The sequence below is a fragment of the Haemaphysalis longicornis genome, unplaced genomic scaffold, assembly GCF_048455015.1.
Source record: "Haemaphysalis longicornis isolate Haplotype H1 unplaced genomic scaffold, Haemaphysalis longicornis Haplotype H1 scaffold_7, whole genome shotgun sequence".
Taxonomy (NCBI): domain Eukaryota; kingdom Metazoa; phylum Arthropoda; class Arachnida; order Ixodida; family Ixodidae; genus Haemaphysalis; species Haemaphysalis longicornis.
Genome location: NW_027526422.1, coordinates 176130986 through 176146071, shown reverse-complemented (window position 1 = coordinate 176146071; position 15086 = coordinate 176130986). Strand labels below are relative to the sequence as shown.

The window sequence follows — 15086 nt, the reverse complement described above, 5'->3', positions numbered from 1 at the left end:
TCGGGGAGAGCTTCGTCGTCGTTGAGCTGGTCGGAAGCCCTCTGTGCGATGTTGTGCAGGACACAGGCTCCCAACATGGTATCGACAGCTTGTGGAATTGTTAGGACGTCAATGTGCAGAAGGCGTCGGAAACGGCCCTTCAGCAATCCAAAGGCGCCCTCAATTACCACTCGCTGCCGATTGTGGGCACTGTTGAAGGCCTGCATGTGTGGCTGCCACCTTCCTGTAGCCTGCTTGTAGGGGGTCAGCAGCCAAGGTTGCAGCGGGTAGGCAGAGAACCCAAGGAGGTACCCACCTGCAAATGTCTATGTGGGAAGCTTGCTATAGAAAAAATAATACAAACAAGGGCAATATTTTTATGAATCGTACGTGCGTAGAGGAAGAAAATGAAATGCTCTTTGTATTTTAGTATAAAGATTATCTGCACAAAAATCTACCCGAAGGAACTTTTGCTGCAACAAGTGGAACTGCATTGTTGGCAAATTAATTTTTACACATTGCAAATTTGCCTGCGCCTCCATCCAGAATTCAACCAAATTTATAGAAGTGCTGCTGTAGCACATACTTTAATGGGTAAATATGTGCATACCTCACTACCATTTCTCTATCATTACCTTTCGTCGAGCTTTTGCACTTCAAAAGGGATTAAGTTCGGCATTCGTGGCAGACCATCTGGCCCAACGAGAGGTGCACATTATCACCGATACGGCATCGGCCCAAAACAGCGAGATGGCTTACATGGAATTATTAATCAGCATTTCACAATTTACCTACGTATGCCTCTGTATTTGCGGCAGACAGTTTGCAGTTATTAGGTCACCAGTCCTTACCTTCGCACTTGGACGCCGCGTTCTGGAAGAAGAAGCTTTCCCGCAACACACGGGGGTCGTGGGCACTACCCGGAAACCCGGCGAACACATCCGTGAACAACATGTCCGCGTCACTGATGCCCTGCAGGACGATCGAGTGGAACTTCTTCCTGTTATAATAGCTCTCCTCCGACTCCGATGGCCTGGAAATGCGGATGTGGCATCCATCGACGGCCCCAATGACTTCCGGCAGGGCACCACGACTACCGAGTGACGAAAACGTCCGCTTCATCCTTCCGCGCTCGCCGGCGTCCGGCCACCGGATCTCTCGGGCGCTGATGGAATACAAGAATGCCAACACCCGGTTGATGGCAAGGTGCACGCTGGATTCGGCGACGTCGAATTTGTCCGCAATCCGGTACATCGCACTCTGCGTACCGATGTACGTGAGGGCGATGAGCAGGGTCTTCTCGGAGCTCATTTTTCTTCGTCCATGGTGCCCAGCAGGGTAGAATGCAGAAGTCTCAAATTCAGCACCAAGCTGAGCGACCGTGGACCGTGAGAGCCTGAACATCTTGCGGAATTCAAACTCCAAGTACGTGGAGACGACCCGCTCAACGTACAGGGGCACTCGGTGCCGCTCCTCCCTCACCAGCTTCGTCAAAATCAGGAGCGCAACGTAGAGGTCGGCGGAACATTCGTCGTCGCTGTCGCAGTCACTTCCATCGGAATCTGAACTCTCAGATTCCAGCAATTCAAGCACAGCGCCAAGAGCGCGAACATCTTCCGCCGACATGTTCGAGGGCAGACGATGCAGCAGACGATTTTTCCCGCCTCTCGTTTTTTGCCGGGCGCCGCCTGGCAGAGAGCGCAGAACTTCGCCGCAAAAACTGCCAGCTTACGTCACTGTGACGTCACTTCCTATCCAAACAGGAAGTGTTCGGACTCACGGCGGACTATCCGAGACTGGTAAATCGAAGAGGCCCAGTGTTGTTCGTTTTCTAACGACGTCACGCCGCACGCGACGTCACGATGGTGCGTTTTCGGTCTCTATTCGGGTGCGGGTTTTCCTTCCGACCGCCGCTTGCCGCCGCGCCGTCTCCGATTCAGCAGCGAAGTTCCGAAACCAGCGCTCCGCGTCCGCTGGACAGACATGAATTACCCACGCTGTGTCGTTGTTTCCAAAGTCAGCGACTGGCGTAATGTGAAAACGAGGCACGCTCTGCCGAAAGATCGTTTGGGTGCCACTCATCGGACTCTCGGAGTCGACGATTCCAACATTTTTTTCTTGCTTCTGGCAGGGACTTCTATCTTTTAAAATGTCTGCGATATACTGGCCTATTAAAGGTTATAATCCCTTGATCGCGAGGTTGCTCCGATAGTTTGAACACTTAATCAATTCGGCAAACGCATTTTCGCGAAGTTATACGCGCATTTGCAACGTAAACAAACCGTCCTCGTCGCAAGCCCAGCCGGCAAAGCCGGCGGAGCAATCCAAAAGTCGAAAAAAAAAGTAATCAATAAATGGTTGAAAAAGGTTTCAACACCCTTCCGCCGCCCCCGACAGTAAGTTAACTATGTAAAGGAAAATGTAAACCAAATATTAAACAGCCTAGGAAAATTTACAGCATATGTACAACTGGGGGCTTACCAGCAAGCCCCTACAACAAATTTATATCAGAGCTATAGAAACAATCATAGTTTATGCCGCTCCAATTTGGTATAAAAAACAGGTACCAATCAGAAAAAAACTAAGGAGTATTCAAAGAACAAGCCTCATAAAGTTACCAAAGCATTTAAAACAGTATCCAATCCGGCCTTAAATATCATAGCTAATGTCCCACCAATTCATCTACGATCGAAAAAGAAATCGAAGCATTTAACGTACTTTTTGCCGGAAAAATTTCACCTGGAAAAAGCGCTCTTTTACGAGAGACCAAATAAGTAACAAAGTAGATATATGGCAGCTGCATCCAGCAGATAAGATATCTTTTACCTATCTTACCCAACCAATTTCGCAGACAGATTTTGCAGTATTTACAGACGGCTCCCAAGATAAAAACGACATAGTAGCAGCTTTTATAATTCTAGACAAATCTCGCAAAATAGTAGAAACCAAACAATACAAACTTCCGGAGTACAGCAATAACTTTGAGGCAGAAGGAATCGCGATTTTAAAAGCACTTGAATACCTCCAAACTAGCTTCAAAGAAGGTAACGTACAGTTGTATACTGATAGCCTATCAACCCTAAAAGCGATTAGCAATCCAAATAATCGGAACCCGCATATCTTTAAAAATAAAGAAATGCTAAACAAAATAGCAAAACAGATCAAAATAACATTAACTTACATTAAAGGTCACAGTGGCAATGTCGGTAACGAAATAGCTGATGAAATGGCTAAAAAAGCTGCAAATATGGCGAAAAAATTGACTGGCCTATTTCACTACAATTTTATCAAAAAACAGCTCAATATTAACCTAAGAAAACATTGAAATGTTGAGTGGCAACAAGAAGGCAATGAAAGCTACACATTCCACTGGATAAAGAAAATTCCCAAAATTCCGGACCACTTTCCCACCAACTATTACACGTCACAGTTTATCACTGGACACGGTAGATTTCCGTTTTATTTTCATACGTTCACCATTACAAATAATGACATATTTAAATGTAACCTACCAGCAGACAGTTTTGACCAGTATTTATAGGACTGCCCAATAACAAACAAACACAGGGAACAACTTCTTGATATCCATAGAAATTATCTGGTAAGAGGAAACCAGAGCTAACAAAACATACAAAAACATTAAAAAATTTAGAAGAAATGACAATACTAATTAACGCTAATATTCAACAATACTAACCCCTAAAACATTTTGTCACAATTTCACTCACACACAGAAACAAAGTCAGCGGCAAATAACGCAGTAATAGCTTTTAGATGTTTTGTATTTAACATTGTTCTGTAGTGAGTCATTTTCTTCGTAATTATCTTGTTTAATTACCTTTTTACATTTTTTTTATTTTAAATCCAAACAACCATTTTCACTGTATTTAATTTACCCGTTATACCTCGGTGGAACGGGAAGGGTTTCAGTTCATGAGCCCGTTTAATAAAGTAAGTTAGGAAGGAGAAAAACCTCAACTATCCAAACCGTAGCGTCCGCACCATCCGGCCAAAAACCGGCTACGAGTAGGGCGCGACCGAGGGTTTTGTAGGCGGGCAGACGAAAAGTTGAATAACTCGGCAACCCGAGAGCCTACAGAAAACTGTAACCACTTGTTGTGGTAGGCAGAGCAAGTGCTACCGTTCTTTAAGGTTCGGAATCATAGTGCCTAAGATAAGCAGGATCAACGCACAGGCGTCGTTGGTAGGATTCACAGACCGGAAGTCGAGCGTCCTGACGCCACGTGACTATTCACAGTGGGGCTCTTCGATTTACCGTCTCGGACTCACCGCGCACTCCCCGAGAAGGAATCCGGTATTCGTTTTTCATTTGTATTCCTATCGCATGGAGAATCTTCGGACTACCTGCGCACTATCCTCGGTGAGTCCGAGAGTGTAAATCGAACAGTCCCAGTGTTTCCACCTCTTTCGACAGAAGCAAAAAGGGAGGGGGAAGCGATCGGCGGTGGAGGAGGGGTACGTTTAGTACTTTTATCGCTCGTGACATGCCTAATGCCGACCGTAGGGCAATAATTACAACGGAAACGCGTTTTCTAATACCGAACGTAGGGCAATAATTACAACGGCAATGTGTTTCTACATACAGGGCTTTTGTAATTTCCTAGAAAAGTGTTTCTCGGTCCCTTTAGGTCCGCTTGCGTGCTTTGAAGAGAGAGAGAGAGAGAGAGAGAGAGAGAGAACAACTTTATTGAATGGCCTGCGGTCTGTTAAGATGTCTCCCCACTGGGAAGACGGGACTTCACCGCGACGCGGCCATGACGTCTATCTCGGGCGTCGTGCTCCTCGAGGCCTTGCTCACTCGCTACTCCTTCGGGCCAAGAGGGCCGCCGCCCCCTTTCTGTGTGTTCTTCCCCCTTCCCCTCAGTTTCGCTCGGTCGCTGCCTTTCCAGAGCTGCCGAGACCTGCTGGACGGCCTGGGGCTGTGCTTCTCGATCGTAGGTCTTCATCGCCGCCTCAATTTGCGGAGGAAGCGAGGTCGTATGCTTGCCTCTCTTGGGTTCACTCTACAGTCCCACAGGATTTGATCCGCGGTGGCTCTCTCCTTCGCACACAGTTTGCACACATCACTTTCATAAACACTGGGGCACACGTACCTAGCTAGCACGGAGGTAAGTAAGGACCCCGTGGTGCTGTCTACTTATCAAAAACTTCGTTACTGCAATATCGTGTTTGCGTCTCTTCCTTGACTTTCGTTCCTTCGTCTTTTGGTGCGAATAACTACACCAGACCACTGCGGCACCTCTAGCCTCACCTTCTGCAGAATCGTAGCTCTCCGTGGCTGGTGGGCAGATTCTCTACTCCCATGTCACGCGAGTTGACGTCAGCGAGCACGTACCTGGCTAACTATGGTTCCACGCCTTGCAACGTAACCAAGTTTACCGCTTGATTGCTGATTAGGAACTCGATATTGTGGGGATTCAGGAAACGAAAGTTGAGGGAGAAGGCCAAACGCAGCTAATGGCGCAAACTTTCAATGCCCACCACCTTGTTTGCGTAAGTCACGCAGTGGGCGTTTGTGGGGCATGTGTGCTGTTAATTAAACAGAGTTTGGGCGTTGCAATTGAATCTGTCACGGCTTGTCTTGCAGGCCGGTTAATAGCTTGCGATTTTAAATTTTTGTTGCGCGATTGGCGTGTTGTAGATGTGTATGCGCCGACGCGAGCGAACGAAAGGAAAGGTTTTTTTTTTAATATCCGTGTACAACTGGACACTGAACGTATAGTTGTTTTTCTTGGAGACTTTATCCTTGTATGCTCTGCGCGCGACAAGCCCAGCGATACGCCCTTCTGTGACTTGAGTATCTTGGCGTTTGCTTGATGCAGCATCAGACTATTGTTTAGAAGATGTCGGGGATGCGTTGCTTGGCGTACTACAAGTGCAATTCACCCATTTTCAAAGCACAAGCCACACCCGCTAGGATCGGACTTAGATTTCGCTCGAGCCCTTGCCTGAGTGCGATGATTATTGCATGACACCCTTGTCATTTAGCGACCGCTGCCTGGTTTCTTTTACCCATGGTGGACGCAAGCCAAGAACAAGCACGTCTCATTGGAGTCTTTGGAAAATGAATAGTAAATAATTGCAGGACGAAAATCTACAACTAAAATAAATTCAAAAATACGGCGTTTACCAGATAGAAAAACTAGCTGGTCCTCTAGAGGGGAAATTTTGCAACAAGAAGTAAAGTTGTGTTCAATAGAAACATCAAGTTCACTAATGTATCGTGAGAGGCAAAGCGAACAACTTCTGCGTAAAAACCTCGCGTCGCTTACAAATGAAAAATGCCAGTCGCCAGGTTCGAATGAGGAAGAGATTAAAAGGGTTAGGCCGGAGCTTGAAGTTATAGACTGGAATAAATACCATGGTGCCCTGGTGAGAGCAAGGGCGGAAAAGTTGCTATTGGTGAAGCGCCCACCAAGAGAGCGCTTGCATCAGAAAAGCGCTAGGCTTGTAGAAATAGGATAGTCGAAATGGAAAATCTCGGAGTGCTAATGAGTCACCACGCGCAGATAGACGGTGCTTTTAAAGATTTTTATGAAGCCGTTTTCTCTGTTCATAAGGTGGACGCCGATAATCTCAGAGACGAATTCTTGAACTTAATGCCTACAATATGAGACGACATTAAGGCTATCCTTGAGATGTCAATCACCGTTAATGAAATTTTGAGTGCCATTGATGATTTAACCCCCGTGAAATGCCAGGCTCAGATGGCCTAGGCGCTTGTTTTTACAAGGCCTTAAAATACACACTTTCCGCAGTGTAATGTGAAGTTTACGACGAAGCGTACGAAAGGAACAGACTCCCACCATCTTTCACTCTATCGCACACAGTTCTCATTCCAAAGACTGAAGATGCCATTAAACTTTAGAATGTAACTGCGTACCGTCCAATCAGTCTCTCAAATGTCGACTATAAAATAGTAATAAAGGTCTTAGCTGCTCGGTTGCAATTAGTAGCGAAACAAATAGTCGGATCACACCAAACATGTGGCATTACGGGTAGTTCTATTACGACCAAACCCACGTGATTCGTAGCATCCTGGAATGCCCTGGCAGCCTTAAGCAAGGGGTAGCAATGGTACAAATAGACTTACAAAAAGCGTTTGACAGCTCCCACGAACTGCTACTGATGATTCTTGAGCACACAAACGTAAGAAAAAATGATTACGGATGGTGTACGCATGGCGTACAGCGACTGTAGTAGAAGTTCGGTAGTCAACAAGTCCGTAGGCGCTCCAGTTCAGGTCAGCCGTTCTGTACGCCAGGGGTGCCCGCTGTCCTCGCTGCTGTTCTGTATGTTTATTAAAACGTTTTTGTATCATCATCATCATCATCATCATCATCATCCGCCTATCTACGCCCACTGCAGGGCAAAGGCCTCTCCCATTATTCTCCAATTACCTCGGCCCTGTGCCAACTGTGAACAATTTATCACCGCAAACTTCTTAATCTCATCAGCCCATCTAACTTTCTGCCGCCCCCTGCAACGCTTGCCTTCTCTAGGGATCCACTCTGTTACCCTTAATGACCAGCGGTTATCTTGACTTCGCATTACATGCCCTACCCACGTCCATTTCTTCTTCTTAATCTCTACTAATATGTCCTTAACACGTGTTTGTTTCCTGACCCACTCCACTCTCTTCTTGTCCCTTAATGTTACACCTATCATTTTACGCTCCATTTCCCGCTGAGTCGTTCTCAATTTAAGTTGAACCCTCTTAGTGAGCCTCCAAGTTTCTGCCCCTTAGGTGAGTACCGGTAAGATGCAGCTGTCATACGCTTTCTTCTTCAGCGACAATGGTAGGCTGCTATTCATTATCTGAGAATGCCTGCCATATGCACCCCACCCCATTCTGATCCTTCTAATTATCTCTGCCTCATGGTTGGGATATGGGGTCACAACTTGCCCTAAGTAGATATATTCGCTTACCACTTCCACTGCCTCGCCACCTATCTCAAACCGCTGTGCTGTCCCGAGGTTATTGATCATTACTTTAGTTTTCTGCATATTAATTTTCAGGCCCACGGTTCTACTCTGTTCGTCCAGTGCGGAACGCATGCTTTGCAATTCGTCCCCCCGAGTTACTTAGCAAGGCAATGTCATCAGCAAATCTGAGGTTGCTGAGATATTCTCCATTAACCCTTACTCCCACCTGTTCCCAATCCAACGTTCTGAATACTTCTTGTAAACATGCTGTGAATAACATTGGAGAGATTGTCTCCTTGTCTGACACACTTCCTTATAGGTATTTTACTGCTCTCCTTATGGAGGATGATGGTAGCTGTGGACCCATTGTAGATATCCTCTAGTATTCTTACATAATGCTCATCTACCCCCTGGTTCCGTAATGCCTGAATGACTGCTAGGGTTTCGACCGAGTCAAATGCTTTCTCATAATCTATGAATGAGTCAAATGCTTTCTCATATACATAATCTACGTTTTTGTATACACATCCTTAAAAATAGGAAAATCAGCGGGTGTTCATTACAGTCCGGCGAATTTCATGTGCTCGCTTAGGCACACGACATTGGTTTGTATTTCCATTGCACGAGTAGCATCCACGAAAGTATAAGTGTTCTTAAAAGGGTCTGCCTCTAGACTGGTAGTTCCGGCAATTGGGATAAGTGTATTGGTTTCTGACAGGGCAGCCGGCTGTGGAAGCCGCGTACATTCGCAGCTATCAGCTGGGTAGACACACCACCCAGCAAAGCACTAACATCTCTACAACGTCCCAAAAAAGATCCGAACGTCTATGTCACAGCAGTATCTCTATTAGACATCTATACAACGTGCAGTATTTTTGGGAAAATTTTTGGATGTTGAGATAACGTTGCTTGTACCTTAATGTCAGACGTTCTTTCAAGTATGCTAAAGACGTACTCTCGAGGTTGCTGCTGCTTCATTTGTGGACGGTATTTAGACCTACTTTGCTGATTTTGTTCAGATGTTGCTGGTCTGTCCGTTGTTTACTTCGTACATGCCTATCGCAGTTACATTTATTTTAGCTACATCTGCTATATTTTATTTTCAAACTCTCCGCATGCGTACTGTTTTGAAGTTGTCGGGGGTTTTTTTATGTGTTTTGTGTGGGTTTGGTACCGAGGGGTTTTGTGCAAGTTTTGTAATCCACCAATATTTCTTTTACGGAAATATAAATGCGGAGGACATAATAACAAACTTAGACTCAACTTATGCGTGAACAAAATCTGATGGTGATAGGAGTTTTTATTCAGTGAAACCACCATTTTACTTGGTCGTTCTACCTTGGTAATGAAAATACAAATGCTGACCTGACAAATCGGTGGCGACACTGTTCAGCCACATATGTCAACAAACACATTTCCCCAGCTTGTACCGATGGTGAAAGGCTGGAGGAACAGGAGAGCTGGCAGGCTCTCCCCCGGTCACTTTCCTCACCGTACGGACATCTTACCCCGCAACGGCGGAAGAGGCGGCAGTAGCCCTGGCCCGCATCACCAGGCTGCCACCACACATTATAATCACTTATTCGAAGAGGGCCATTCAAAACTTCATTCGTGGTAGCGTTTCGTCTACAGCACTCAAGATTCTCCAAAATCTCCATACTCAACCACTCGGCATCGTCTGGACCCCGGTCCCTCTGGGGTGGGAGGCAACGAGGCGGCCCACAAAGAAGCACGAGAACTAAACAGCCGTGCTGGGCTCGCTTCTGCTCTCTAACACAGTGCTCGGTCGGCACGCGATCGTCTGCTCTCGTATCAACAAGCCACGAAGCATTATCGCCTCTCCCGCCACCGTTTTTCCACTGCCCGCACATCCCTCACCAACGCTCATACGAGAGCGGGGATCGCAAGGAAGGGGACTCGGGGAGGTTTTAGGTAAGGAAGGCGAGAGGGAAATGTGGTCTGCTAACTGGTTCAGGTTATTCTGACCGTGCCCTGCACCCAATGTACGCGCGGTCTTACGAAGGCTGTGTATCTGCTGGCAGATACGAGGTGACTCTGAGCGAGTCTGTATATATATATATGCGCCTCTATGATGTTGGGGAGTGCGCTTACGGCTTTGATGGCATCATGTACGGCTTGGAGATCCAGTAGTAGTGGGTCTGGCGTGTGTCTTCAGCTACGCATTAATTTCACGGTTATCATAACAGCGCTCATGCGGCGTGAAGCAGCTCCCGAAGAAATCTGGAAAAGGGGTCGCGTAAGTGTGGCCTTGATTGCTCAGATGCAAACTACGGTGTATTCGACTTCATCGATAACCGTTATTTCCCGCTCAGTTTCTATCACGCAGCTAAAATGTACGTTTTGCACAAAGAAATGCGTTGCCATGTGAAGAAACTCGCCGGACCGGCACGCGATACTTCTTTTTACCCCTGTTCAAACACTGTCATTAAAAAATTGTCCCGCGCATGAGGTTTACGCCTGAAGCTTTATTCTATTTATAGGCGTTTGTTTGCCCTGTTAATTATTTTGTTATTTTTGTATGTCCTTTTTTAGCCTACTTTGTTTGGTTAAAAAAGCTGAATACTGGAAACGCGCACATTTCTTTTTCCCTTTCTTCGTAAGTAAAATGCGTAATTTCTTTCTATTAGGTTAAACACTTCATTCCTTGCAGTGTTGTGTCGCGGTAGGAGACAAAAATAACAATTATATATAATTTACGTCACTTCGTTTGCTCTACCACACCCTGATGTCACACGATGTCAATTTCGGTGGAAACCTCCAGCACAGCAGTCTCGTAGGCGCTACATTTGCAATCAATTTAGGATGTGTTCCACGCGACGCATGCTGTTCATACTTTACCCAGGGTATCCTGGCGGGTAAAGGAAACGAACTGTACAATAATATCAGCCCCGAAAATTGGTGTCAGTACCCCTTTAACACCGTTGGGTGCGCAGTTGAGCGCACGTGAAATCCGCTCCGGGAAACCGCTGGCGACCTCAGCGTTCTGCGCAGGCACACTGGCGTCTGCGCTCCACTGGCCGAAAACCCGCTCCGCTCAAACTCTCTTGTTTTGCACTTTCTTAAAAGCGGCAATATCTTTTTTATTTTTCCCAGCACATGGAAAGGTTCACGCCGTACTGGAAACCCTGACAGCATTGCACATCCTTAAAATGTCAGCTTTTTCTTCTATGCATAACGCATTGCAAATCAATGGGATTCCCATAGCAAGTGGAAAATCGAACCAGTTTGTAAGAATTAAATGTCAAGCCATGTCATAAAAAATTACCCCCATCTCCCCGCGAGCGAACCCTGGTGTGATGCGACGCATCTGGGGGTTCAATTGGCGTTTCCATTGGGTTCATACTCTAAATCGCGTGAAACGGGTTGTGAACGCGTAGGATGTCTTTCCATCACATGCGGGTGTTCTCATACGCGGGACGATGAGGGTAATTTTACATTTTCATGTCGCTTCCATCACCTCTTCATCGGAAGAATCAAGTCAAGCACGAAGCAGTCAAGCACGAAGAAGTAGTCAAGCAAGGTCACGTCAAGTGCGAGAGCGAGCGCTTGGCTGAACTGCCGCGGCGCGGTACCCGCTTTATATTCACAGCGCTTGAAGGAGGGGAGGCAGCAGAGTAGAGTCGCGCATGCACGCACATTCGCGCCGGAGCAGCTGTTAACGCAGCGAAGCGAGCGCCAACCAAGCACACCAGCTGTCGTTATGATAATGAGCCGGAGTGAGAGTGTTGCGCACAGCTGTGGGAAAGATGAACGGAGGAGGGATGCGGACAGACGCCGCGACGCCGACGACGCAGGAGGGACATGCCTCATAGCAAGAGATGCGTCTCGCATCTAATAACAGGGTTTACAAATTGCTATCTTCCCTTCTTTAAAGCATATAGTATTCGACCAGGACCATAGCCTGAGGGGGAACTTGCAGTGACTGAAAAAAAAATGAAAGTAAAATGATTTTGATAATTTTTAAACCAAAGTGAAAGAAAAACGGAAATAGCATGTAAATGACACGTGCTTACAGGGTCTTATTCATAGTCACTGGGAACTTACTTCCACACTCAACTCTGCAACAGGGCTGGACGAAGTACTCGGGTGCCCATTCATCGAGCTTACTTGAAACACGAAAAAATAATGGTTTTTTCTGCATACTGTCTGCACTACGCTGTTACTAAACATGTGATCGATTGTCATTCATATGCTGAGATCAAAGTGTGTCTGGGGGGGTGGGAGTGGGGGGGGGGGGCAGGGTTGGAGCATGCAACAGTCCGGCGCTTTCTGTCTTTGCATGGGGCGTTTGCTTCTAGAAATGACCAATTACACGTTGTCACTAAAGTATGTTTGGACAAGATGATCATGGTTCAAGCACAGCTGTAATGGCTCTTCGTTAAACAGCCAGCGCCTGCTTTTCAATCTTCGCGCACTAGCAGAAAGCATGCCGATAGCGTTTAGGATTGCGATATTTCCGTCTACCGACGATAAATTCAGCTTCAGTTCGCGCGCAAAGTAGATGAAAGCACGTAGAAACTCAGCAATAAAAGACAAACTGTTGTGGGTACATTTACAACGGCAAATAACAGTGACTCGAAGCGACACCGTCGCGTTCCTTCTCGTTTCCTCCTCGTCGAAATGGCTCTCTGTTTTTCTTTTCATTTTTTTTTTGCGCCTAGAGTCGCGTCACTTCGAGCTGTCGTTTTGCTCCTCGTCAGGAGCGGCGCTATTTTTTTTTCGCCTGCCTACGATCACAGGACTCCCGAACCAAGAAAAACACGCATTTCTAACGCCAAAACCCGTCATTCCCAAAGACGGCCGCCAGTTTACAGAACCCACCCGCCGCGGTGGCTCAGTGGCTAGGGCGTTGCGCTGCTGAGCACGAGGTCGCGGGTTCGATTCCCGGCCGCGGCGGTCGCTTTTCTGATGGAGGCGAAAAGCAAAAATGCCCGTGTGTACGAGATTTCGGCGCACGTTAAAGATCCCCAGGTGGTCAAAATTAATCCGGAGCCCTCCACTACGGCGCGCCTCATCGCCTGCGTTGCGTCGGCGCGTTAAACCCTACAATCAATCAAATCAAGTGTACAGAACCCGGCCCCTTGTATGACTAGAACTTGAGTATGCACAAACCACCAGCCGCTTGATAACTGCTATTTCCATTGCGCCTGGTGTGCATGGACGCAACACTTGACTCGGGGGAACCATGACCATCCGCAGGCAACGATACGTCGCACACTGCCAGACAAACTTTCACGCACGTGTCTAAAAAAAGGGAAAGGAGGAGAAAGAGCACTGCGCGAAACTCGAAGCTATCGTAAAGGCTACATAAATAACGGTCAGAGCAGGCAATACTAGCTACAGGGCATCCGTAATTGAAAATAAATCTAATCCAAACGAAAGGCTTACCTCCAACAAGCTCCCACGGCAAGTCTGGCCCTTCCTCGACGAACCTTCTATCTTTTTATAGCGAAGCTGTATACCTCTCGTTGGCGGGAAAATGTCGTGGCGTAAACACAAAACGCACTGCAGGAAAGCCGACTTTAACTGGCAATGATGATGATAGTGGGTGAATTGAAGAAAAAAACGGTTTCGTGTCCGGATTCCAACCTTGGTCCCTTGCGATATGTAGCCGACGTCAATACGATTGTGCCATTCCGGCACGGCCGAAGCAGTTCGGATTTGGAGAGGGGTACATGGACGTACCTAGTAATTAAAACAAAAATATGCACCCCACAGTCCAACGACGACGATGGTTTAAAATTCGTTTCAACAAGCATCAAACCGCATATGATGGATGATAAGGTCCTGTGAACAACGGGAACACCCTCGCACGCGTTCCCGGTAAAGGTTAGGTTGCAGCTGCTTCAACAGGGCCGTTTGATCTAATTCGAAACTCTGGTGTGAAGTGCAAACCGCATAATGGTTTATAACCGCGCCTGCGGCAATGCGAGCAGGTTCCTTCACCCCGCGTGTGTTTCCTGGTTGCATAAGAATGTAGCAAAAATGGTCGCGGAACCAATCACGGTCTACCACAGCGACCACAAAGCGATTATCACTACCATTACTCTAAAGTAATAATAAAACATACCCCCCATCAGCATGTGCGGTGTTTGATACAGCTTCGCTGGACATTCACGTTTGCAGGGCGGGATGACGGCCAATATTTTTTCCTTTAGCGGAGGTGGTTAGGGATATTGAGCCATGACTTTCCTCTAATATTGTCACCTGTCATGATTGGTTACTGCTCTAAAAGAAAATTGCGATCGCAGCACCAAGATGTAAAACATGCTCGCCTTCGCTGCACGTGGGACATGAAACAACAGGCGTCAGGGAATAATTTCCCGTCTGTATGGTCAAAGAAAAAGAGCAACATGCAAACAACGTAGAGATATCCTCCCTCTCGCATGTACCCCCATGATACGAGTTGTTGTTTAGCGCCGCCCTTGTAACTTTCCTCAACTGTCACATTTTTAGATCACGTGTACTGCGTAGATGGCGCTACCTATAGCACATTTATCACATGTATCGCAGGGACCTCTGTCAACAGTAATATTTTTTTTTACAATTTCAGAACTTTTTAGTTGATAACTGCTGTATATTAAATAAACAAATCTGAGCCAGCTACCTCAAGATAACATGCACAAAAAAAACATTGAAACTGTGCTAAAAACATTTTGCGACGAGCTTTTACCCCTCATAAGCATGCAGAGAAAATAGGCTTTAAAAGGATATCTGGACAAAATTTATAAAGCAAACGAGTGAGGTACAGTAGATGTACAAACGTTTATCACAAAAAATTTCGTCCTTTCACCACCAAAGTTAATTCGCAAAAAAACAAAGAGCTGCGAGGTCCGGAATCCACATCCCTTCCTGGCAAAATGAAACCAACTCGAAGTGCCTGAGGCAAAACCGCTCAGCCATCGGCGCACAGAAGCTCTGAATGAAGAGTGTGTTTATGTAGCTGATAGGCGATAACAGTGACTGTGTTTGAGAAATTATCAATTTTGAACGCTTTAGCGTCCGCGTGATGACTTGTCGTTTGCACGCAAGGGAAGCCAAGTCCCTGTTCTAGCTATATCAGTTAACACAACTTGCACTTCAGCCATTGTGTTGTCACTAGGCGCGTTTTTGTTGCTGAAAGGCGGCTGAAATTGATC

At 46.6% G+C, this 15086-nt stretch overlaps 1 protein-coding gene across 1 annotated transcript; it reads right to left on the bottom strand.

Annotated features, from left to right (window-relative positions):
* Nucleotides 1-816: 816 nt before the first annotated feature.
* Nucleotides 817-1605, bottom strand: LOC144146673 (uncharacterized). The gene has a single exon (XM_077678602.1). It carries the CDS (start codon nucleotides 1603-1605, stop codon nucleotides 817-819), a length of 789 nt encoding a protein of 262 aa, XP_077534728.1.
* Nucleotides 1606-15086: the final 13481 nt, after the last annotated feature.

Excerpts from the sequence above, each read along its gene's own strand:
- LOC144146673 (XM_077678602.1), bottom strand. The coding sequence starts at position 1,605 with ATGTCGGCGGAAGATGTTCGCGCTCTTGGCGCTGTGCTTGAATTGCTG.